We start from the raw sequence: 25,118 nt of genomic DNA on the forward strand, positions 1-25,118 counted from the left end.
CAATGAGTGGCCCCAGCCATTCTGCAGTCCTAAAAGCTCATGGTAGGGATGGTCCAGGGAGAAGCAATGATTACATCTGTCACAATTAGAAAGAGCAGAGAGCTGGCTCTGCTGATTGGCTGAAATCATGCAGACCCATCTGCCCCAAGACTGCGTATTATGAAGAGAGAGCCAGAGCCAGTAGAAGAGAGTGAGAGAACAGGAGAGAACACACAGGAGAGCTAGAAGGCTCCTAACTACTAATTTTATAGAGGACCTGGACCTATTTCCTGGGTGTCCTGGGCTAGGACATGATCCATTTGTCCCCAGGTAGAAGGCAACACAAGGCTGAGTGGTTTGTTTATTTGCTTATTTATTTATATGTATAAAAATACAAATTTCTAAAATTTTACTTATTTAAAGTATGAGTGCTCTACTGCATAAACATCTGTCATCTGAAGAGGGCATCAGATCCCCCTATAGATGGTTGTGAGCCACCATGTGGTTGCTGGGAATTGAACTCAGGACCTCTGAAAGAACAGTCAGTGCTCTTAATGGCTGAGCCATCTCTCCAGTCCTGTTTTGTTGTTTTTGTTTTTATTTTTGTTTTGTTTTTTTTGAGACAGCTTTAACTACATATCCCTGACTGCCTTGAGTTCCCTATGTAGACCAGGCAGATCTCAAACTTACAGAGATCCATGTGCCTCTGCCTACCAAGTGCTGGGACTGAAGGCTTGTGCCACCATATCCAGCCAAGTTAGAGTTTTAAAGTCATAATACCAAAGATCAGAGTATCCCTCTGCTTTCTTTTATAATTGAAGAACAGAGATTTCAGACAGCCACACTGTAGACACAGTAAGCACCGAGACTATACCTGTGGCTGAAATCCTTAGTAAACAGGGTTCTGTGTGAAGCAAGCCTCTGCAAGCACCTATGGAACAGCAGCTTCCTGCTCCTGGGTTTGGAGGCTAATAGGGAGATCTGGTTTACATTTTGATTTAGTGGATACAAGTCATCCATCAAACGGCTGCACTCTCGCCTGTCTCCAGTGGAGGTTGAGAAGATGCTGTTTCTGAGAAAACCTCATCAACAGGTCTTCCTTCCACTTAACTTCATGACAGGAAACGGGGCATTTCAAGTTGTGTTTCTCAGTTTTGAGAATAGGGTCACATAAGGAGAGCCAGATGCAGATACTTACATCCAACCAGTGGAGAGAAGCTGGGGACCCCTGTGGATGAATTAGGGAAAGGCTGGAAGAAGCTGAGGAGGAGCTCATAGGAAGACCAGAAATCTCAACTAATCTCTCAGACACTGAGCCACCAATCAGGCAGCATACACCAGCTGCTATGACGCTCCCCACATTACAGTTGAGGACTGCCTGGTCTGGCCTCAGTGAGAGAAGAAGCACCTAACCCTGGAGAGACTTAAGGCCCCGGGGGGCGGGAAGAGGGTTGGGAGGGAAGAATGGGATGGACTGTCAGAGGGTGGACCTGGAGGAGAATCACAACTGGTCTGTAAAAAAAAAAAAAAAAAAAAAAAAAAAAAGACTGGATGATGATGATGATGATACCAAACCAAACCAAAACCAAAACAAAAACAAAAACAAACACTCTCTGAATTACACAGAGCAGCTTGTAAGTGAAGGAAAATGAGATTTTGTAACTTGTGATTCATGTAAAAAAAAGTTGTCTATGATCCCACGGCCTGGAGCCGAGAACGAAGCAGAACAGGCCCAGGCATGAATGTCAGGGCAAGGCTGTTGTTAAGACATTCCTAAGAACAGCTTGACCTTAAAGATGAAAAGGAATGCAAGGACACAAGCAGGGCTATCTTGTCTGAGTCAACACCATATGGCCGGAACCTCCCCTCTGTCTATTGCCCCTTGCTGGGTAAAGTCATACATCAACTGGTTGCTATGTGAACAAAGATAAGCCCCCAGCCCACAGGAACAAAGTCGTGATGCCCTTTTGCTAACATGTAATCTTTCTGTTAATGTTTGAATGAGTCAATCCCATACCTTTGTTGAAATTCCTCGCACCCCTATCCCTTTTTCTTCCATAAAAACCCCTAGCTCTCGAGACTCCCCTGCCTCCTGTGTGAGGTATGGGTCGGCCCAGAGCTCTGCCAATAAACACCCTCATGTGTATTGCATCAAGAAGGATTCTTGTGTGTTCGTGGGTGCACCCTGTCCCTGGACTAGAGTAGGGGTCCCCATATCGGGGGTCCTACATAAGCACGGTTTGAACAAAACACAAGCTTAGAGGGTTGTTTCTCAAGTCCTGTAGAGGAAATTAGAAAGCCGATACCTTATACAGATGTTGGATTTCAATTGTGTTCATCTGATTTGTTGGCTCATCCTGCATGAAATTCCCTTTTGACGGTTTCTCAGGATCCCCAATATTCAAAAGTGGCGGTATCTCTGGAACGGGCTTCTGCACGAGAAGTTAACTTACACACTAACTGTTCATGTGATCTTTCTCTTCCAGGAGATACATTTTGGTGAATTAGACCCCTGCCCCATAGGCAGTTTATTTGCTGAACCAATTATTTCATGGCACCTGGAGAAATTAACCAGCACGATGATGGATTCACTCCAGATTGTCTATAATCCCTGATGGATTCACTCTAGATCATCTATAATCCCTGGCAGGCCCTCAGAGAGGAGCTAAGGAAACAGCTGTATTTCCAGCCTCTTGACTCCACTTGGAAAGCCACCTTACCAGTAGTCTTGGGGGAGTGACCTGGATGGGGATGCTGGTGTAGTATTTACCTGCTTCTCCATACTCTCAGAAAGAAGGCAGAGCAGATGCTGCAGAGGGTCCTCACTAGGCCCATAGGCAAACATCTCCAGGCCACCGGGCGAGGCGAAGCTAAGCACAAGGAGCTCATATTTGTAAGAAAAAGTAGTCTGTGGATTTCTGGGGTTGTCTAGAAAAGCTGTGGCACTGCTATTGGCACATTGCCGTGATCACAGAGGCCTCAGTGGAGAAACGGGATGTGAGAACTCTAGCAGATTGGGTTCTGATGTTAGCAAGGGGGTGAGTTCTGTAGGATGACGCAGGGCCTGGGATTCAACAGGCATACACTGGACGAAATGATCCTCCTTGTTTCATCCTCGAGTCCAGTGCGTCCAGTGCGTCAGATGTGGGGTAGGTTCAGAGAAACCGAGACTCACTGGTAATTATGCTCCGCTGCCAACTACAGGGTGATAGTTAGGTGAATCGAGGGTACAGACTTACTGGTGTCCGAGATCTTAATTAGTACATTATTGGGAGACAGAGGAACGTAGATGACAGATATAAAAAAAAATGTAACATATGTCTCTAAAATAGCAGAATCAGAACTTACCTTGGCAAAGATGTACCAAGACTTAGGTATTCCAAACTTTCTTGGGAAGAGAGACTCCACCAAAAAGGCTATCAGACAGTACAAAAAGGAGTCCAGCAAGAGCATCCCCAGCACCTGAGCAAAGCTGAAGTCTCCCCAGACACTGCCTATGTTCCTCCATTGGATGCCTGTGCCTGTTCCAAAGAAGGTAGACAGTGGCTGTCTGCTCAGTCTACAAGATTCAGCAGTTCTACTCTAGAGATAGGGGTTAGGGGAGTTCTGGAGAGCTGAGGTCTTCACTCCACACTGGAAAGGTAACAAAGTTGGGTTCTGATGTTAGCAAAGAATGGTAGCAGCAGCAACAACAACAACAACGCACTTGCCAACAGGGTGAGAGGGTGAGGGGACAAGGCACCTCCATTTTCCTCAAATGTCATTGAACTGAGGCCACTGCTAGAGTGTGCTCCCCACTCAGGGGGTAGAGGTCCTTCCTTCTGCAACTAATACTCCCCAAAACCATGTTCCTTAGTTGATGCTAGCGCCAACAAAGTCTAAAAGCAATACTAACCACTGCAGAGGTTTTTAAAATATCTATTGTAGTAGTACCGGGGATTGGACCAGTGAACTCACACACAATAGGCAAGCACTTTACCAGTGAACTGTATTCCCAGTCTGTCCCTCTTTTTGTCTAATAGACAAGGTCTCTCTAGGTTTCTGAGGCTGACCATGAACTGTCATTCCTCCTGCCTCAGCCTCCCTAGTAGCTGGGATTGCTGGCATATGCCACCATGCCCAATTAATGGAGAATGTTTTAATTTCCATTTTCATTCTTTTGCTCATTTGCACGGATGTGGTGTGAGTGTGTGCATGTGTGCATGTGTACCATGGTATCTGTATGGAGGTCAGAAGACTGCAGGAAGGAGGTCAGAGCTCTCCTTCCTTCTACCGTATACACTCAGGCATGAAGGTAAGCAGCTTTAACCACTAAGCCATCTCACAGCCCTTTCAAGGTTTCATTCTATCACCACTATTGACATATTAGGTTTTTCTTTGTTTTTGTTTTTTTAGTGTTGAATAGAGTTTATTCAGGGCACGGGGAGGGGAGTCAAGAGGGTAGTAGAGGCAGAGAAAGGAAGAGAGAGAGAGAGAGAGAGAGAGAAGAGAAGAGAAGAGAAGAGAAGAGAAGAGAAGAGAAGAGAAGAGAAGAGAAGAGAAGAGAAGAGAAGAGAAGAGAAGCAGAGGCCAGCCATGAGCATGTGAAAAGAGGGTGGGGAGAGAATGGGGAGAGAGCGGGAACAGGAAGGCAAGAGCAAGAGAGAGCAAGAGAGCATATTAGTATCTTTTATAAATAAATTTTGTGGGGCTGGAGAGATGGATCAGCAGCAAAGAGCACTGGCTGCTTTTCCAGAGGTTCAAGGTTTGATTCCTGCCATCTATATGTGTATTAGCCTTCTGCATATTCTTTTTCCCCTGAAGTGACAGGTGTTTTTGCCTCATTATTCTAAATTACAGGAGCAAGTTTCTAGAGATGTGAGTGAGTTCCTTAAACATTCTGAACATAAGCTGCTTGCTGACTCAAGGTGATGTGTCTTCTCTCACTCTAACCTGACTTTCCCTTTTTCTTACACATCTTAATTTCAATGTTGATATTTTGTTATTTATGGGGCTAACAAAGAATAAACAAAGAATAAAAACTTCTACGACAATCAGAGCTGTGTGTTTTCAAGGCTGATCTCAGGTATCTGCTACGGTGATGGTAAGCAAACTAACTGTGTTAAAGGTTTGGTCCCCATGGAGATGCTATTGGTAGTTGGCAGAAACTTCAGCAGGTGGAGCTTAGCAGGAGGTGGGGCTTAGTAGGAGGTGGAGCTTAGTGGGGGTGGGGCTTAGCAGGAGGTCTTTAGGTGATGGGGGGGGGTGTTCTAACAGAATATAAGACTTGGATAATTTTGTTTTTTGGTTCACTTCCTGGTAGCTTGCTTTGCTGTGTACTTCTCTCATGAAGTGCTGGATACCCAGAGTTCCAACATAAGGAGGCCACCTAATCTTTGACTGGAATCTACAGATTCATAAATCAAAACAAGCCTTTCTCATTACAAGTTAATTATTTCAGTTATTTCATCATAATAACATAAGGCTGATTAATACCATTCCCTAGAGAAACCTGTAAGAGAGGAGACACCACAAGCAATAAGACTAATACATAGGAAAACTACATTATCAGTACAGTTTACAACATTTTCTGAGCTTCTAATCATAACGTTATATATTTTATATCTATAGACTTGTACAAGTATATAATTTCTTAGTCATTTTTCCAAACAAAGCTACTCTGTTGCCCAAGCTAGCCTGGATGGAATTCCTGGGCTCCAGTAATCTTCCTGCGTTAGCCTTCCAGATAGCTGGGGCTACAGGCCCAGGCCAACATGTTTGGGTCCAATTTCCTTCCTTTAATATGTTTTAGTTTCCCTCCCCATATGCATGTCTATGCTGTAAGGTTTTGTTTGTTTGTTTGCTTTTGTTTTAGCTTTTTCTATGTAACCTTGGCTGTCCTAGAACTCACTGGACCAGCCTGGCCTCAAACCCAGAGATCAGCCTCGCAAGTGCTGGAATTAAAGACATGTGACACCACTTGCCCGGCTTATGCTGTAAGGTTTGTGAAGCACACCCTATATCTCTTTAGCATCCCTAATTATAATGTAATGTAATGTAATGTAAATGCTCAGAACATGAAATGAAATAAACATGGCAATTATGTGTATTTGGAAATGGAGGGCAGCCTTGTCCATTGCAAAGCATGTAGGCAGCCTAAATAGAGTTTGAGAAAGATGAATCTTACCTTCTGCTTCAAACAGAGATATGAACCGGACTCCCGTTGCCATGGCAACATTGGAGAAGAGGCAAGAGAGTATCTTCTGGGTGTAAGTCCTCTGGTGGTAGCTGAAAGTGATGTACATGTAGGGAAGATAAGTGAAGAAGAAGACAGTGCCACCTATCACAGTTCCTACGTGGGCTGCAGAGTCAGAGGGGAGAGGAAGGCTCATCAGTAACTTACTGTCACAGAAACCTTGTTTCCTGCCAAGAGAAAAAACTATCTCTGTGATAGGTTCAGTGTTTCAGAAATGAGGCCATCTCTTTTTATACTTGCACTCTTACTAGTGAAGGATGGAAAGAAACACAGCATTTTTAAACGTGAAAGTTGCTGCTAGGTGTGGTGGCGCACACCTTTTAGTCCCAGCACTTGGGAGGCAGAGGCAGGGCAGATTTCTGAGTTTGAGGCCAGCCTGGTCTACAAAGTGAGTTCCAGGACAGCCAGGGCTACACAGAGAAACCCTGTCTCGAAAGTCAAAAAAAAAAAAAAAAAAAAAAAAAAAAAAAAAAAAAGAGTTGCCTTGGTCATGGTATCTGTTCACAGCAGTAAAACCCTAACTAAGACAGTATACTTATATTTCCTTCATTGTCAGTGGTGGATATGCTGGCTGCTTTCCTTATGTTGGACCATTCTCGTTCTTCATTCCCACTCCTTCCCTCCCTTTTCCTCCCTCCCTCCTTTCCTTTTTCTCTCCTCTTCCACTCAGAAGTTTATGCTATGTGGTTCAGGTATAGACCAAGCTGACCGTGAACCTACAATTCTGCCTTAGCCTTATCAGCTTGTGGTTACTGGGACCAAGGCCAGCAGACATCTTTTCAGTCATGTTACAGTTTTGTTGAGATTCTTATTTTGACACAGAGTCTCACTGTAGCCCAAATTGGCTGATAATTACACTGCCTTGGTGTCCAAAGTGCTGGGATTATAAATAAATTTTACATTTCTCGGGATAAATCCTTTTTGGCATGGTGTTTAATTCCTTTAATATGCTTGATTTGATTCCCCAGTGTCTTGTTGAGAACTTCCCATAAATTTATATGTCAGGTAAATCTATAATCTCTGTAGAAATACTTGAAAATTTTTATGTTCATTTATGCATGTGAGTATTTTGCCTCTATGTGCATGTGTGCATATGAGTGTGTATTGAATCTCTGCTTGGTACCCACAGAGACAAGAAGAGGGCATTGGAATCCCTGGAGCTGGAGTTACAGATGGCTGTGAGCCACTATGTGGGAACTGGGAACTAAACCCGTCCTCTGCAAGAAGAGCCAGTGCCACACAGAAGGAGAGAGAGTCCTCGCCAACTATAAAACCTGACAGACCACTAATATCCAGAACATGTAAATATATCAAAAACAGGCAAAAAACAAACAAACAAACAAACAAACAAACAAACAAAACCCAAGTGACCCACTCAAATAAGAGGCTTAAGATCTGAACAGAGAGTTCTCAAAAGAGGGAAAAAAACTAAACAATATCCTAAAGATAATGTTGATTGTTTCTAGAAATTAGAGAAATAAAAATCAAAACAACATTGAGATTTCATCTCACCCCAGTCAGAAGAGCAGAGATCGACAACTACAACAAACTGGTACCAAGGATGTGGGGCAAAGGGAACCTCGTTCATTGTGTATTCAACTGCAAACGTATCCAGCTGTTCTCAAATCTGTGCAGAGAACTATCAAAAAGCTACAGATAAATCCCCCAAGCAGACCCAGCTAACCCGCTCATCCACATATGCCCAGAGGACATGTTCCACAGCTTCCTGCTCGGCCATGTCCACTGCCATCCATTCACAATAGCTGGGAAATGGGAACAACCTGAAGGTCCTTCAACTAAAGAGTGATAACGACAGTGTGTTACCCATGCACTATGGAATACTATTCAACTATAAAGGAGGTGAAGTCACGGAATTGTCTTTTTAAAAATAATCTGCGAACCGGGCGTGGTGGCGCACGCCTTTAATCCCAGCACTCGCAAGGCAGAGGCAGGTGGATTTCTGAGTTCGAGGCCAGCCTGGTCTACAGAGTGAGTTCCAGGACAGCCAGGACTATACAGAGAAACCCTGTCTCAAAAAACCAAAAAATAAAAATAATAATTTGCTTATTTGTATTTTTTATGTACATTGGTGTTTTTACACTTCCTGTGTGTCTGTGTGAGGGTTGTTGGGTCCCATGGAACAGGAGTTACAGTCGGTTGTGAGCTGCCATGTGGGTGCTAGGATTTAAACTCAGGGCTTCAGGAAGAGCAGGTGGTGCACTTAACCACGGAGTCATCTCTCCAGCCCAGAAGCCATAGAATATTGAAGTCTTGAACAGATCATACTGAATGAGGTAAACCCAGACCCAGAGAGGCAAATGTCGTGTGTTCTCTCTCATCTGTGGCTCCCAGCTCAAGTCTTCATATGCAAGCAAACAACCTAGAGTAACTGCAGGAAACAGGAAAGTCAAAGTTCTTCATGGTGAAGACAGCATTGGAGAGGGGGGAGCAGGGTACAAGTGATTTGAAGAGGGAAACAGGAAAATGGAGGGGGGGTAGTCAAGGAGAAGAGAGAAATAACTATAGAAGTAGAACAAAGGAGAATAAAATCACAGTAAAGATTCCTAAAATGGTCACAAAGAATCACATTATTATCCATTTACCTAATGTTGCATATAATATAAGTTTGCATGTACATATGTAGCTTAAATGAAAATTTCCCACCTGGGCTGACAAGGTTCCTCCCAAGAGCTATAGACTGACTAACAGAAGCACACCAGGCATGTGTAGTCCCTTCAGCATTGTTGGTCAGGATGGTCCAGGAGACTCCCAAAACACTGTAGGTCATGGATGCTGCCCTTGGTTGCCTCCCTGAGACTGAAAGTGAGTTCCTATTCCCAAAGACATCATGCATTTGGACATGGCCTCCGAGGAGCCAGGCTGGGCCTGACCTGAGGACTGACTCGCTTTCAATGATAACAGAAGGTGCTATGAAATTTTCCAAAGGAAGAAAGAAACCAATATTCCTACACAGCAATGCTGCCTATGGGCTGCAACAATGGCCAGCGTGACACACTAGCGCTGAGGGGACAGTGGTGGCACACATACCTTGGCAGGAACCTCAGCTCTCTAACTTTGTTAGAGGCCCACTCAACAAGAGGAAAACTATGCCTGTTTCCAGGAACCTAGCCACCTACCCGGGGCTAGTGAAGTCACGGATCACAGAGGAGAACTTAGAACTGGCACTTTGCTAAACTATCATAACTCCTAACTTCATTCTAAATATTTATTCACACACATGGGGGGTGGTACTGTATATATACAGATTTTCTACATACACAGGTAAGTCTCACCCTTCATCCAAGGAAACATCAAAATCGAGACCATTACAGAAACCCACAACCAATCAAAATAAAGAGAACAATAGATGATGTGATGCCAGGCACAACTGGCACATCTACAACCCAGCTCCTGCACCTGAGGCTCAAGAGTCACAGTGGGAGAGGGGGCAGAAAAATTATTAAAGCCAGAGGGAAAGGAAGTCTTCTGTGAGAGTGCATCTTATAGAAATTTCAGAAAGGCTATACCTGTGAAGTCTCATCAACATCACTGCCTAACCCTAAACAAAGATGATCCGATAGCCATGCTAGCACAGAAGGTGGTGGTGTGTGTGTGTGGGGGGGGGGGAATCCTTGTTTGTTGTCTGTTTAGCTTGGTTTTTTTCAAGACAGGGTTTCTCTGTGTAGCCCTGGCTGTTTTGGAATTCGCTTTGTACATCAGGCTGACCTTGAACTCACAGAGATCCGCCTGACTCTGCCTCACAAGTGCTGGAATTAAAGATGAACCACCACCCCTGGCACCAGCACTTTTTTCATGGTAACATTGAAGGTTCAAAAGTTTTAAATTTTTCTGAAGTTCAGCTACTAGTTGTATCTTTAATTGGCTGCATTTCTGGAGTCCTCAGACGTCATTTGCATAATGCAAAATCACGAAGGTTTTCTCTTAGTGTTTAAGAATATTTCTATTTATTCTTTGAAATTTCCGTTTGTGTATTTAGCATATTTTGATCATACCCAGGCTCCCCCACTCCATCCCCTCGGCTCCCACAAGGACACGCTCAGCCCACGCCCCTCCTGACTTCATGTTGTCTTTATCTATTATATGTTCTTATGCATATACGTGTGTGTGTTCATGTGGATTTACATGGGTATGCATGTGGAGGCCAGAGACTGACACTGGGTCTCTTAACTAAGGGTCTCTCACTCACCCAACACCGAGCAAGCCTCAGGGTTGCTTTTGTTTGCTTCCTCCCAGCGTGGATTAGGAATGTACGGTACCCAGGTTTTTTCATGGAGGCTGAGGGATTGAATGGGGGTCGTGATGCTCACACGGCAAGCATTTCCCCGACTCAGCCAGCCTCCCTGTATCTTCTTTTAATATGGCTTATCACTTACATTCAGATTTACAATCAGTATGGTCAATTTGTGTGTATGATGTGTGTAGCTCTCGAGGTCAATTCTTTTGAAGATCGACTTCCAGTTATTCCAGCATCCTTTGCTGAAAAGACCCCATTGTCAAAAACCAGCAATTACCAGTGTTAGGTTACATGATCTACCAGTGTTAAGTTACATGATCTACTTTTGCTTTCATTTGTCCCTTGCCCCCCATTTTGCTTCCTTCTGACTATGGTTTGTGTTTCCGACATCATTGGTCACCTTATGTCTGCTTATTTACTGTGCTTGACCTCGTGTTTAAGGTTTCAACCTTGAGAACCCTCAGTCCCAGTTGCAGGCATCCTTCCACGAGTATCTTCTAAGTTCCCTGACTTGACTAGTCCCCTCCTGTGCTTGCTATAAAGCCACGGAGGAATGGCTGGAACCAGGAGGTAATGTTTAGACCCACATAACTTTCACAGTCCTTCTCCACTTGGCAGGGCCAGTATTTTCCAGGAGTCACATATTGGAGCGAGCTATTTGATATAAAAACGTGCAAATATAAATGATAAGCTTCCGGCCCCATTTGTATCACATTTCTTCCTGGTTCTTATAAACACTCCCTTTTGGGGGGCTGCTGAGCTCATTTTCTCTTCCTTTTACCTTTTTTTGTTATAACGCACATTCCTTATGTAATATATACGTGTGTGTGTGTCTTGGGCACATATATATCATCATGTGTTCTAACAAGGCTTTAATAGGGAATAGAATTCTCCCACTGCTGAGATAACTATATAAGAGAAAACTTGGCAATGGAGGAGTAATAAATACCTTTGCTGTAAGTCATGGAAATGGCAGACAGAGCATTCAGAGAAAAGTCACTAACATCCATCGACAGAAAATGACATCAGTACTTAGAGAAAATGACATCAGTACTCACCTCTTTGGAAGAATGTGCTCATCATGAATGCAAAGAAAATTGTGGCGATGGCAAAACACATTAGAAAAATAAATATCAGGGTAGGGTTACTGTTCCTGAACACAGCCACTCTGTTTATCTACAAAACAACCACACAAGTGAAGAAAACATGAGATATCCATAAAACACTGTAGAAAAGATTGTTTTTAATTTAGAATTATAGTTTTTTCAAGGCAGACATCTGATCTACCATCTGCTATCATTTATAAATTATGTTCTGAATATTTTTCAGGGAAAAATAAGTTTGGATTTAGTTTTTGACCTAATGTGAATATTTTTTTCTCAGGGGGGTGTGTCTTGGGCATTGCACTAAAGGCCTTCTATACCCTTGTCATGTGTTCTACCACTGAGCTACACTGCCAGCATACATTTGTTTCATTTGTGGCACTTTCACTAGGACAGATAGCTTCAGTGTTCCTGTTGTTACTTTGTGTCTTCTGTTTTAATGCCCTCTGGTTATTTCTTCTGTCTGAAATATTTTCCTGTTTAGTCTGGGTTTTCTTGCCTTCCTTTCACCACACTGATACAACAGGAGGTAAGTTTTTATACATCCAAGTAGTGGGTTGGTAAATGTTCCCAGGCAAATGTTAGTATCAAACTCTATTGACACCATAAAAAAAACCATGGTGTTGGGGCGGTGGTGGTGCACGCCTTTAATCCCAGCACTTGGGAGGCAGAGTCAGATAGATTTCTGAGTTCGAGGCCAGCCTGGACTACAGAGTGAGTTCCAGGACAGCCAGGGCTATACAGAGAAACCCTGTCTCAAAAAACAAACAAACAAACAAACAAACAAAAAAAAAACAAAAACAAAACCATGGTGACACTGAAGTAAAATAATGTTAGCAAGTATTTTCAACTATTGTACAGTGTGAAATTTATATTTTCAAGCCTGCGGAGAGTAATTTGTGAGCCTCAAGTCCCTAAATACTAGATTAGGTTTGGCAGTACAAGGCGGTAACCCCAGCATTTTGGAGATAAAGTTGAGGGTTAACATAAATTCAAGATCAGTCTGGTCTGTAGAGTGAATTCCATGCCAGCCAGAGCTCCATAGTGAGCCTCTATCTCAAAAGAAAAAAGAAAAAAGGGGGCAGGAGAGGGGAAGATGAAAGAGGGTGAAGAATGCTTAATTCCCCAGAGTTTCAGCAAAAACCTCTACACATTCATCAATAACTGTATGACCCACCCCACACCCTATTCTTTCCTACCCATTCATGGCTCACCATATTCTAAAGAACAAAGCATACCTTTGTGCAAAAAAGTACGGTCATAACAGAAACAGTAATTGAGACAGAAATGAAAAACGTGATGAACCAAGCAACCCAGTGCAGCCAGCTCTCCACTCCCATCATACTCATATATTCCTAGAAAAGCAAGAGAGCCTGGGATTAGACTCAGGAGACTAGTTACCAGTGCAGTTGCATGTCTTAGGGTCTCTAGTCTCAGAGTCTGTCACCGCAATCCAGCAGATTCGGGTGACAGGCTGTGTGTGCCTGGACTCTGTCAGCCACTAAGGCTGACGGAGTCTGATCTAGCTAAATGGTGAAGGAATAGAACAGGGACTGACAGTTGGCCAGGTGTGCTTCTAGAACCTGGGAGGCAGAAGCAAAAGGACCGTGAGTCCACGGTCAGCTGGAAACACAGTGGGCTCAGGACATTCACTGCTGGCCGCAGAAGGACACCACGTCTAAGAAATGAAAACCTAAGCAGGAAAAGGAAGTCATGGAGGTCGTGTGACCAGAAGAGCACGGAACGTGAGCAGTGACAACAGCCTCGGGACCAACTCAGAGGTCACAAAAGCCTCTTAGGCTGTGTTTTCCCGGAAGATGCTTCCAAACAGCCTTCCCACAGATGGGGGTGAGTTAATTGTGGATACAAGTTCCCTGTATGCGAACATTTTCTTCACACCTGCCCTGTTAGCAGCGGTGTGCTGACCTACTAGGACTTATTAGGCTGGGCAATCTAAAAGCAAGCGTATGTGCAGTATCAAGAGACGGTACTCCCTCCTACAGATAAGAAAGTGTTCTTCATTTGTACCTGAGAGGTAGAGGCTCCTCCCACCTGCCCAGGCCTTGGTCCTATTCAGGACATTTCAACAGCGGCCTCCCCAGAGCCCTGCACTTGAGGACAGAGTTACCTTCTGTTTCCTCTCCTTCTCCGACAAAACGGAATTGGTGATTATGAGCTCAACACAGATGAAGCTGAGCATGAGGAGCAGAGGGAACTCATTCTGAAGGATCACTAAGAATGGGTCCTGGATATGGGGCCCAAATGGGAATCTCTGCACCAAGACGTGGAGATCCTTGAACATGTTAAGTGCTGCTTTGGGGGCATGGTGCCGCATAATCGCTTTGTCTACGGCATGCTGTATGGCCAGGAAGCCTTCTTTGTTGTAGCCTACAAGAAAACAGAGTGTCAGGTGTAAGAAAGTAAAGATTGAAGACTGAAAAGACTGAAAATTCAGGTGGCTCCTGGCTAGTCGTTAAGACAGAAGCCAGAAGATGTCCCCAGAGACCTCATCAAACAGCATGGAGGACAGAGAGGGGCCACTCTGGAGGGCTGGGGAATGAAGCAATGATCAGAAAACAAATTCTGGCAGAAAAGACAAGGCATGTTCTATACAAGGATCTTCCAAGGTAGAGAACACCTTGTCCCTTCGCACTCTGGCTCTGTGGACAGAGCATCCACTCTACAGTATTTATTATCCAGTACATACAGGATGGTTAAACTCAATGCATTTGAAAGACACAGACTTCCTGATTGTGCTGACTGCTGCATAAAGAAAGGATTACATTCTTGTATTTTGCTGGCAAGCTACAAGCACTGTCCTTATCATAAGCAGCCCTCTTTTCAACAGTGTAGTGGTGTTCCAGCTTTCGATAAAAAAGATTGCACAGCAAGGATCCCTGGAATGATATCTGCTCTAGTTCCAAGCAAGGGCAAGCAGCCTTCAGGTAGGGGGATGTTATCCCTGTAGTAGAGATGACCACTATGTCCCATTGTCTAGATATGGGCAAACCTCCAGATCTGTCAAACTGAGAAAGGGAAGGACAAACTGATGGTTATTAATAACTTGGACAGCATCTTGGCTAATGCTACATACTCTTGTTTGTTTTGCAGGAGTGTTTCAGTAAACAATTACAGGATATTTTGTGGAATCAGGGTAGGAACTTGAGTACCGAGACTTGGGTTCCAGTTTGGCCTGCAGGCCAAAGGCTTCAAGACAATTGTGCAGTCATCCTATAGGGAGGTGTTGACAATACCTCAATTTTGGAAGAATAGTTAGTTGTTTAACTGGTGTCCATGTTTAACCTCTCACAAATAGGGCATCCAAGAAACCTAAAATGAACTGGAGAGCTTGCATCCTTCCTGTGAGAATTGGCTCCTGGGCCCTCACTCAGGAATCGTTTGCTCTGTGTGAAGGAAAGAGCCTTTCAGTGGTGTGCTGTGACTTCTCCACAAGTCTAGAGGTGTCAGAGAGGGAGCTGGGGGCTGTCATGGAGTGGCCAGGTCCAGGAAACTGGGAGCCAGGTGGGGACATCTACACTGTTAAATACAGTTATGTTCCTTTCCACAGCAGACAAGATGGCAGAAAGCAGTCACTAAGGAAGACTCCTTTACTCACGCTGGAAAGTTTCAGAAAGCCAGCAGAGCTTCCTGCAGAGAATGCTGAGTCACAAGCCAGCTTCAGAGTCCTGTAGGACATAGGAGCTTCTAGGAATGCCTTACCTCCTGAGTTTAAGGCTACCTGCTTATCCTTAGCAAAATAGGGAGGGGACGTGCCCTTTCTCAGGAAATGAGAAAGATGTTCCCAGAGACCTCATCAAACACCATAGAGGATAGAGAGGGGCCTCTGGAGGGCCGGGGAATGGAGCAATGATCAGAAAACAAATTCTGTTGGGGGATTTTGGGGTGTTTGTTTGTTTGTTTGTTTGTTTTCATTTTTCTAGGCAGGGTTTCTCTGGGTAGCCCTGACTGTCCTGGAACTTACTTTGTAGACCAGGCTGGCCTTGAACTCAGAAATCTGCCTGCCTCTGCCTCCCAAGTGCTGGGATTAAAGGCATGCGCCACCACTACCCAGCAGAAAACAAATTTTGGCAGAAAACAAATTTTGGCAGAAAACAAATTTTGGCAGAAAAGACAAGGCATGTTCTATACAAGGATCTTCCAAGGTAGAGAGCACCTTGTCCCTTCACACTCTGGCTCTGTGGTATTTATTATCGAGTACATACAGGATGTTTCCTGAGAAAGGGCACTTCCCCTCCGTATTTGGCTAAGGATAAGCAGGTAGCCTTAAACTCAGGTGAGGCATCTCTAGAAGTCCTATGTGTATTCCCTCCTCCAGAAAGGGAAACGAAGGAGTGGGGATTGGCACAGCCAGCTAGGACCATGAGATCTCAAGGAAGAAGCTGCCGCTATTCCCTCCACCCACCCACCCCAGTTGCGGGTGGGCAAGGTGGATGGAATTAGAACTTAAGAGAGACCTAAAGATTCAGAAAGAGCAAGTAAGATCAAATGAAGCCTTAACTAACACAGGGGTCAAGCAGGGTCATGCAGGGGCCATGTGTTCAGAACTCCCATTCCCCACTGCTGCCACTGTCCCCATGTGTGTGGAAGATAGAGGCCAACTTTTAGTGTTGTCCCTGAAGAGCACTAAACCTTGTTTTTGAGACAGGGTCTCTTGCTGGGACTGGGGGTAGATGATTAGGCTAGGCTGACCAGGGAGCCCCAGGAATCAGCTGGCCTCTGCCTCCCATTGCTGAGATTATAAACGTGGCATCACACCCAGCTTTTCACAGGAGCCCTGGGGACTCAGCTCAGGTTTTCAGCTTGTGGAGCGGCACTACACCAGCTGGACCATCTCCCTAGCCCCAGGTTCAGGAATTCTGGAGGCAGAGCCTGGAGATATCCCCCAAAGCAGGAGTGGAATATTTAAAGTGACTCAGGCAGGCAGAGAGGGAGGTCTGCAGCAGTGCGTATAGCCGATGTTCCTCCATCATCAAATTTAAGGGAAAGTAGAAATTACAAGAAGTAATTTATTGGGTATTTACTGGGTAGTGAATGAGGCATGTTTAAACAAGATAAATGTGTTAAGGCCTAGAGAGAATGTTAAAGCCTAGGTAACTGCTACCTGGCTAACCTGCCATTTATTTTGTGCTGTTACTAATATTATAAGGAAACCTTCTCATATGTTTTTTTTTTCTGCTGTTTAATGCTCAAGTTGACTGCATATTCTGTTATGTTCTGTGCTTTGGGAAACCAATCACAACAGAAGTCAGTAGACCTGCTTTGTACAGTTAGCCATAATAAGCTTGGACCGGAACCACAGAGCAGCCCTTCCTGTACCTGTATGAGCTTTTATGGTGCTTGCTTTTAAAAGCTGCCGCTGGGATGGACCCCAAGATAAGAGAGACACCTGCACCTATTTGGAATAAGACTTCCATTTTGCACAGGGGTCAAGTAAAGTTTAAGTTCCCAAGACCTCCCTGGGAACTGATATCCTACTTGGCAGAAAGAGTCATTGTATGAGGGTATAATGGTCTGTATATGCTCGGCCCAGGGAGTGGCACTAATAGAAGGTGTGGTCCTGTTGGAGTAGGTGTGTCACTGTGGGTGTGGGCTTTAAAACCTTCATCCTAACTGCCTGGAAGACAGTATTCTGCTAGCAGCCTCCAGATGAAGATATAGAACTCTCAGATCTTCCTGCACCATGCCTGCCTAGATGCTGCCATGTTCCCCCCTTGATGATAATGGACTGAACCTCTGAACCTGTAAGCCAGCCCCAATTAAATGTTGTTCTTATAAGAGTTGCCTTGGTCATGGTGTCTGTTCACAGCAGTAAAACCCTAAGACAGTGGGTAACTGACACCCTGGTTGGTAAATTAAGACATGAATGTTAGAAAATGCAAATCCAGCCGGGTGTGGTGGCGCACGTCTTTAATCCCAGCACTCGGGAGGCAGAGGCAGGCGGATTTCTGAGTTCGAGGGCCAGCCTGGTCTACAAAGGGAGTTCCAGGACAGCCAGGGCTACACATAGAAACCCTGTCTCGAAAAAACAGGAAAAAAAAAGAAAGAAAGAAAATGCAAATCCCCTGTCAGGGTTAAATACCCTAACCAATAGGAGCAGGATAAATGTACGACAGACATGTTCCTAAGAAAATTCTCCATCCCTAAATCCTGATTGGTGGAATAACTTGGTACAGATGTTTATAGATTTTAAGTTTACTGCTCTATAGGATTATAGCTGGACATCCCAGTGCAGCTCCCGAGTCTGGACTATGGCCCTGCTTGATTACTCCTGAGCATATGCTCAAAAAGTACTTCCCTAGCTGACTGAGATCGGTGTTCTTGGAGTTTGTGAGGCTACTCCTGGCCCCCAACAAAATGGAACGTTTGTCAAACAAATACAAACATTTGTGTGTTCAAATGATATTAAAGACTGGGTGTGCTGATTCACGTGAGCCATGACACAGGCTTGCAGTGTCATTTCCCAGTGACTTGGAAAGTGCAGGCAGGAGCCTTCAAGGTGATCCTTGGCTTCATGAGTTTGTGGTCAGCTTGGGACTCCAAGAGACCCTGTGAAGGTGGAGGGGGGGAGAGGTAGAGAGAGGAAGCGGGGAGAGGGAGAGGGAGGGGGGAGAGGGAGAAAGAGAGAAGTGCATTTGGTTAGTATATGTGAGACACTAAGCTCTGTCCACAGTATTACAAAAGTAATACTGAACAACAAAGTAGGGTTAGAGGTACAGCTCAGTACTAGAGTGTTGGCCCATTATGTGGAAAGTACTGGGTTAGGTACCCACTACCGCAGGAGGTTTGGGGAGGAGGCAGAAAAACAAGAATGCTACTTCCAGGTGGAAAAGGGAGGTCACATAAACATTACATATTCATAAAGTATGTCATGCTTCCTTCTTGATGATAGCTATGTCTTCCTTTAGAAAATTGGCCATTCTTATTATACTTAGTATGGTTCCACTCTGATGCTATATGTGTGCTGCCCACATGTTATCAACAAGCTACTTGAGAGCTGTGGGGACCTGGTGACTGTGTCTGCTAAATTCTCTGCATTCTGGTCCCTAACCACACCCATCAGGCAGAGGCTAGTGGGGCAGAAAGCAGAATGTGTCAATTCTGTGTTCTCCGGTGTCTGGGATGCCTTTCCTGACATTAACCTTGGAAGCTACCATTATGCCAAGATGAATTCCCACACAGCATCCCTAATGGTCAGCAGCGCACGTTCAGTGCTCGAGACTGAACACAGGGTTTGTGGATGCTAGGCAAGAACCATGGAGGTATACTCCCAGCCCAGTAGCAACTCTTCTAAAAGAAAAAGAAAAAGGAGTCATTATTTCGTATGACTTTTAACAAATTAAAGAAAGCCACTTGTGTAGTATGTGGAGAAAACTTTAAAAAGCAAAACATGAGAAATACAAAACCTCGTACTCCTTGTTCTTGTAGTATGTTTTCACTCTTCCGAGCAACTCAACGTCGTTATCAACAATCAAAATACATACCTGCTGCTTTACTTACACTGAAATGTACGTGTTTTATTAAATGCCACATTCTCCAAAGGCAACCCCTTGGACCCCCACTGGAAGGCTAATCTTAGCAAGCATTCAGTTAGCAAAACAGTATCACACATATCCGGTACAGAGCAGAGAGGCTGCGCTCACAGTAATGTCACAGTAATGTCACAGTAATGTCACAGTAATGCCACAGGCTTCAGAGTTTCCTCACCAGGGTTTCCTCCATCCGCATATGAAAATTCCCGGGGCGCTTGGCTTAGATTAGGTGGGTAAAGAAAGGCTGTGCACCAGCCTTCTATCTCCTCTTGAAAAAATAAATGCCTCGGCGGTGATACAAAGTTCCTCTGAACATAACTAAAGCGCAAGTCATACTTCACCTACGGAAACAAGGAGAAAGCATTTGGCCAGGAGATCCTGGAACCCGGCAATGGCACAGGACAGAGCAAAACTGTTAGGCTGTAATGCTAACTAAAGAAAAGCCCACATAGGACGGTGTCCCTCCTAGACCCACACAGTGGTCTTTCCTGTATTTCTCTGGAAATTATCCCTGTGACCAACATGGGAAAATGACACTTTATAATACTCTGGAACCAGGTCACCTAGACCTCAGCCCCAAATTTCTTGTTGAAGTACTGTCACCCTAGGAAAGTTATTTAATCTCAATTATTGTGCTTCAGCTTCCTCACAGTGAAGGGGACAATAATAAGAGCCTGTAGGGTTATACAATATGTTATCTGACATGTATGTGACATAACCTCACGCTTATAAAACATTGTTTGGTTTTTATTAATCACAGTGCAAGTTCTAAAAGTCACTAAACAGCCTGCATAGCACCAAAGCCACCTGTGAGTGTTGGGCGTGGTAGCACACGCCTTCAATCCCAGCACTTGGGAGGCAGAGGCAGGCGGATTTCTGAGTTCGAGGCCAGCCTGGTCTTCAGAGTGAGTTCCAGGACAGCCAGGGCTACACAGAAAAACCCTGTCTCGAAAAGCAAAAACAAAACAAAACAAAACAAAAAGAAAACCAGAAAAACAAAATAAAAAAAACCATAAATTAAATATCCTTGTTCAACATCTTGCTTCCTCTTTAAACGTGCTCGCCGAGCTACCAAACCTAAAGTTTGTCAGATGAGCAGTAATGACAATTAACTAACCCAACAGGAAAATTTCTGCTCTCCATCTACCCAACTGCTCTATCCTAAACACTTTACATGCATAAACCTGACATCTAACTCATAAGCCAGGCACTAATTAAAACTCGACTACACAGGTAACAAAACAGATTCGAATCAGAAATGTTAACATCTGTCCCAAGGTCATATAGCCACTAAATTGCAGAGCTAGGATCCAAGATTCTCTGTGACCAAGTGGTGGAGGTGAACAGCTGAACACTCCATCCTGTACTGAGGCCAGATACTCACTCATGACAGATATCTTTTAAACCTCCTCGAAAAGACAACGGAGTGAGTTGCAAAACGTGAACCTGAATTATTCATTCATTTTCCCTGGATATAAAATGACAAAACTGCCATAGAAAAAATCTGATGGGAAAATTGGCTTGATTAACCCATACTCAGGGGGTCATCACATAGTAAGATGGTTATAGGAAGGATTTTCTTACCACAAGTGGCAAAGGTTCATTGCTGCTATTGAAGTCATGGTGAAAAATAATTCCCACCAGTATGTAGAAAGACTTGGGATCCTTAATTATATAGTCTTCAAATAAAGGCACTGAAGGAAAGCCTAGAACTACACAGAGAAAAACCCAGTCAGTGAATAATAGCTGGGCATAAAAGCAAACGTCAGCGCCACCCACCCACCTAAGGACACTTGAGACTCCAGCTTATTTCTCCAATCAATCACTCAGTCATTCTGCAAATTCATGAACAAGAGAGAGAAACGCAAGAAATAAGACTAGTTAAAAGGCATGACTTTTAGCTAGGCAGTGATGGTGCATGCATTTAATCCCAGAACTCAGGAGGCAGAGGCTGGTAGATCTCTCAGTTCGAGGACAGCCTGCACTAGAGAGCAAGTTCCAGGACAGCCAGGACTACAAAGAGATAGCCCTGTCTTTTGTAGTTATGACTGCTATTCAGTTCAGAACTTATACTGGGAAGACTGCACTCCCAGAAACTGCCAGCAACTATCTCTGGACGTCAAGAGAGTAATGCTGAGGAGGGGAATTGAAATGGAAACATAAAGGTTCTTTGGAAACTCAGTTGTGTTGGATGGTGTTTTGCTGGGGCCCATGAAGGAACGTGTTGCTGGAGCAGGCGCAAGAGAAAGGATGTCCCGGTAAAGCAAGCACATGAAAGGACACGTGATGAAAGATCCTTTGCTACAGACACACAGGTATTGGCCTGCCTTACATTGCATAATTGAGCTGCTTTTGTCAAGACTTCTTAGAGAGAAATGAACCAGAAACCTTCTGGTGGCGTGCTGCAGCTTCTTGCTGCTTCGGCAGACTTGGGCTGATTGGCAGAGTGATGTCAGCTGAGACAGATGCACGTGCTGAGGCAGGGCCCATGGAGGACATGTGATGTTTGAAGGGAATATAAAAGAACTCAATGGACAGTGGTGGAGGCTGAGATAGGCTTGCTTATAGATCTAGCTGTACAACAGTTGGTCTCAAGTCTTCAATGATCTTTGCTTTGCTGAGAGAAGCACAGCCAAGAACTTCCCCTGGTGCTCCTGCTGGCCCTGGTCCTTTCTGCTGACTCAAGTGGAGGCTGAGGCCTGGCTCTCTGCTAGGTAGTATCACTGCTGCTGATTCATGTTTGCCATCCTGACTCTACCTAACTGGACTGCTGGTGTATCTGTAAAGTGTTTGTGAGTGGATCAGGCTGCTGCTGCTAACCTGTGAACTGAATTACTGATTTCCAGACAACACAGATGGGAATTGCTCCAAAGAACCTTTCTAAACAGGTCCACTCAGCCCTGCCCACCCCCAGTGCTCCTCCCTCCTCCCGTATCCTTTCTTTTTCACTACCTCTGGTGGGTGGTGGGCTACAAGGGAGGTTAAAGCATTTAAGATCCATCATTAAAATTAGACCATGAAAAAAAAAATTAAAGTTACAGGGAATAGTTGTTTTGTTTTGTTTTCTTTGTTTTTAAGAAAGGGTTTCCCTGTGTAGCCCTGGCTGTCCTGGAACTCACTTTGTAGTCCAGGCTGGCCTCAAAGTCAGAGATCCACCTGCCTCTGCCTCCTAAGTGCTGGGATTACAGGTGTTTGCCACCACTGTCTGGCTGAGAGAATAGTTCTCATTTATTAATTAATCTGTATGCTATGTTAATGCAAGTGCATGTGGAGGTCACAGTATAGTTTGTGGAGTTGGTTCTTGCTGTGGTTTGAATAGCTGTGGCCCCCATAGGCTCAGGTGTTTGAATGCTTGGCCTATAAGGAGTGACACTATTAGGAGGTGTGGCCCTGTTGGAGTAAGTGTGGCCTTGTGTGGTACTGTGGGCTTTAAAGTTTCCTGTGCCACAATGTGGCACAGTCTCCTTTAGCTGCCTTCGGATCAATGTACAATGCTCGCTTGGCTCCTCCACCACCATGTCTGCCTGCAGGCTGCCATGCTTCCCACCATGATGATAATGAACTGAACCTCTGAACCTGTAAGCCAGTCCCAATTAAATGACTTCTTTTATAAGAAAATCATGGTGTCTCTTCACCGTAATAGAACCCTAACTAAGACAGCTCTCTTTTTCCACCTTACCTGGATCCCAGGGATTGAACTCAACTGTCATTTTATGCGGTAAGCACCTTTACGCATGGAGTCGTGATGCCGACCCTTACCTTTGGTTACATAACTTGAGATGTGGATCAAGCTTTAGTGTTTGTTTTTTGGTTCAAGAATGTTTGCTTGTTGACCATAGCACATTTGTGGTGGGCTTCTTTGAGATACAGAATGAGGTGCCTTTTTAAAAAAAAAGTTTTTATTGGTTCTTTGTGAATTTCACATCATGCAACCCACTCTCCCACTCATCTTCCCACCATACCTGCCCTCCATCCTTACAATGTCCCGGCAAGCAGAGAAAAAAAAAGGACCTCGTTATGAAAGCTGGAGTGTGTCTCAGTGTGTCCTACATTACTCCCTTCTGTCCACACCTCTTTGCTTACAAATGTTCATTGCAATGACTTGTTGATCTGATGCCAAGCCTCTGGCTTCTGCTACTCTATCATTACTGGAACCTCACTGGGACTCCTCGGGAATTCTGGGGGTGGAGAGATATCTCAGTGGTTACCCACTTGCTGGTCTTGCAAAGGACCCAGCTTTGGGTTCCAGCATCCATATGGTGGCTTACAACCAACTGTAACTCGAGCCACAGAGGATCTTATCCTCTCATATGACCTCCACAGGTACCAGGCACATATGTGGTACTCAGAAAATAAAACACTTACACATAAAATAAAAATAAATGGTTCTTATATTTCCTGTATTCAAGATTATAATTTTTTCTTTTCTTTATATAAAGTCCCAGAAAGGACTTCTGAATGACCTTTTCTTCCCTTTCCTTTTTCCTTTCTCTTTGCCCCTTCCAGATTATAGTTCTCCTTTGTTTGTGTGTTTGCTTGTTTGTTTGCTTGTTTTTTCAAGACAGGGTTTCTCCTTGTAGCTCTCTGGCTGCCCTGAAGTTTACTCTGTAGACAAGGCTGGCCTTGAACTCCCAAGTGCTGGGATTAAAGGCATTCACTGGCACCATTCTCACCCCCATCCCTCAAACCCCCAGCTTTAAAGAAATCCCTTTTATATTATATTATATTATATTATATTATATTATATTATATTATATTATATTATATGTGACTTGTCTTCTTAAACCACTGTTATGGTTGCCTTTTTGTATGTAGAAGAAAACTTAAATGCTTTAACATGTTCAGCACCCCAACTCTCCCTTCCTCTCCTTTAACTTAGCTTTCTGACTTTCAGATATTCAGATATCTAAGTGCTTGCTAACTCTGGGCCCCACCATTCTCTTCCGGCCTGCAGAGCACCTTGCTCCTGGAAGCTCTCCCTGCAAATGGTTTGTTCTTTACCATGTGTCCTAACCAACTGACCTCCCCAAAGAGAGTTGTTTGTTTTGATTTTATAATCTCAAACTGATGACTGAGTTAAATTAGAATAGTATCTAATTACTGGGAAACATAAAACCACACTTTCAGAGCAGTGCTTCCCAAGCCCGTAAGAACTGTCGTCGGGCTAGGGAAGCAGGTAGGCTAACTGCAGATCTTCACGGATCTCTCCTCCAAATCCAATTCCCCAGTCTCATCTCCAGCTATGGAACAGACTACCTGTGGCCTCTCCTCACTCTCTGCCTCCATTCCCAGGGAACTAACCAGACCCTAGTAGAACTCCCTGCTTCCCTCCTTCCTGTGGACCCTCTCAGTGCCCCCTGGCCCCCACTTCTAAGTGTCAGCTTCCAATAACTAGAAACATATTTTACCCCGCACCCACAGTGGGCACACCTACCAGAATCTCAGACGAATTCCCTACCAGACAACAAACACCCACCACATCCTCCTGAAGTCCAGCAAAAGCAGCAGACACCAAGGAACAAAACATTCACCAAAGAGCAGATCAGATAACAATTAGCAACTATAATTACAATCATCCCAAAGCCAGATGCCTAGACGCCAGTGTAAAAACACCACAACAGACAGGGCAGTATATCTCCACTAGAGTCCAGCAACCCTACAGACTACAATAGGTTCTGAGAATGGCAGCCTAGCTGAAGGACAAGACAAAGACCTTAAAATGCCCTTTATGACTATGATAGAGGTCCTTGAAGAGGAAATGAATAATACCTAAATAAAATCTATGAAAACACAAACGTCAGTGGAAGAAATGGATAAGACAGTGCAAGGCCTGAAAGTGAAAATAGAATCAATAAAGAAAACCCAAGGGGCTGGAGAGATGGCTCAGTGGTTTAGAGCACTGACTGCTCTTACAGAGGTCCTAAGTTCAATTCCCAGCAACCACATGGTGGCTCACAACCATCTGTAATGGGATCCGTAATAGGATCCTATGCCCT

At 44.4% G+C, this 25,118-nt stretch overlaps 1 protein-coding gene across 14 annotated transcripts in view; it reads right to left on the minus strand.

The window, feature by feature from the left end:
- Positions 1–25,118, minus strand: part of Abca17 (ATP-binding cassette, sub-family A (ABC1), member 17) — an 87,802-nt gene that overhangs the window by 50,572 nt on the left and 12,112 nt on the right. For 13 of the 14 annotated variants that reach the window (XR_001782084.2, XR_001782083.2, XM_030249868.1 and 10 more), the window contains 8 exons: positions 20,707–20,834; positions 19,298–19,463; positions 13,701–13,960; positions 12,811–12,927; positions 11,528–11,645; positions 6,146–6,319; positions 3,328–3,500; positions 2,286–2,411 (listed from right to left, as the gene is read on the minus strand). Coding sequence is in view for 12 of the 14 variants with exons in the window: in XM_030249868.1 (XP_030105728.1) it covers positions 2,286–2,411; positions 3,328–3,500; positions 6,146–6,319; positions 11,528–11,645; positions 12,811–12,927; positions 13,701–13,960; positions 19,298–19,463; positions 20,707–20,834 (1,262 nt within the window). In the remaining 2 variants the exon portion in view is untranslated. The remainder of the gene's footprint in view (positions 1–2,285; positions 2,412–3,327; positions 3,501–6,145; positions 6,320–11,527; positions 11,646–12,810; positions 12,928–13,700; positions 13,961–19,297; positions 19,464–20,706; positions 20,835–25,118) is intronic. The other variant, XM_017317536.2, reaches the window with a different exon arrangement.

Source organism: Mus musculus, chromosome 17 (assembly GCF_000001635.26).
Source record: "Mus musculus strain C57BL/6J chromosome 17, GRCm38.p6 C57BL/6J".
In the NCBI taxonomy this organism is placed as follows: Eukaryota; Metazoa; Chordata; class Mammalia; order Rodentia; family Muridae; genus Mus; species Mus musculus.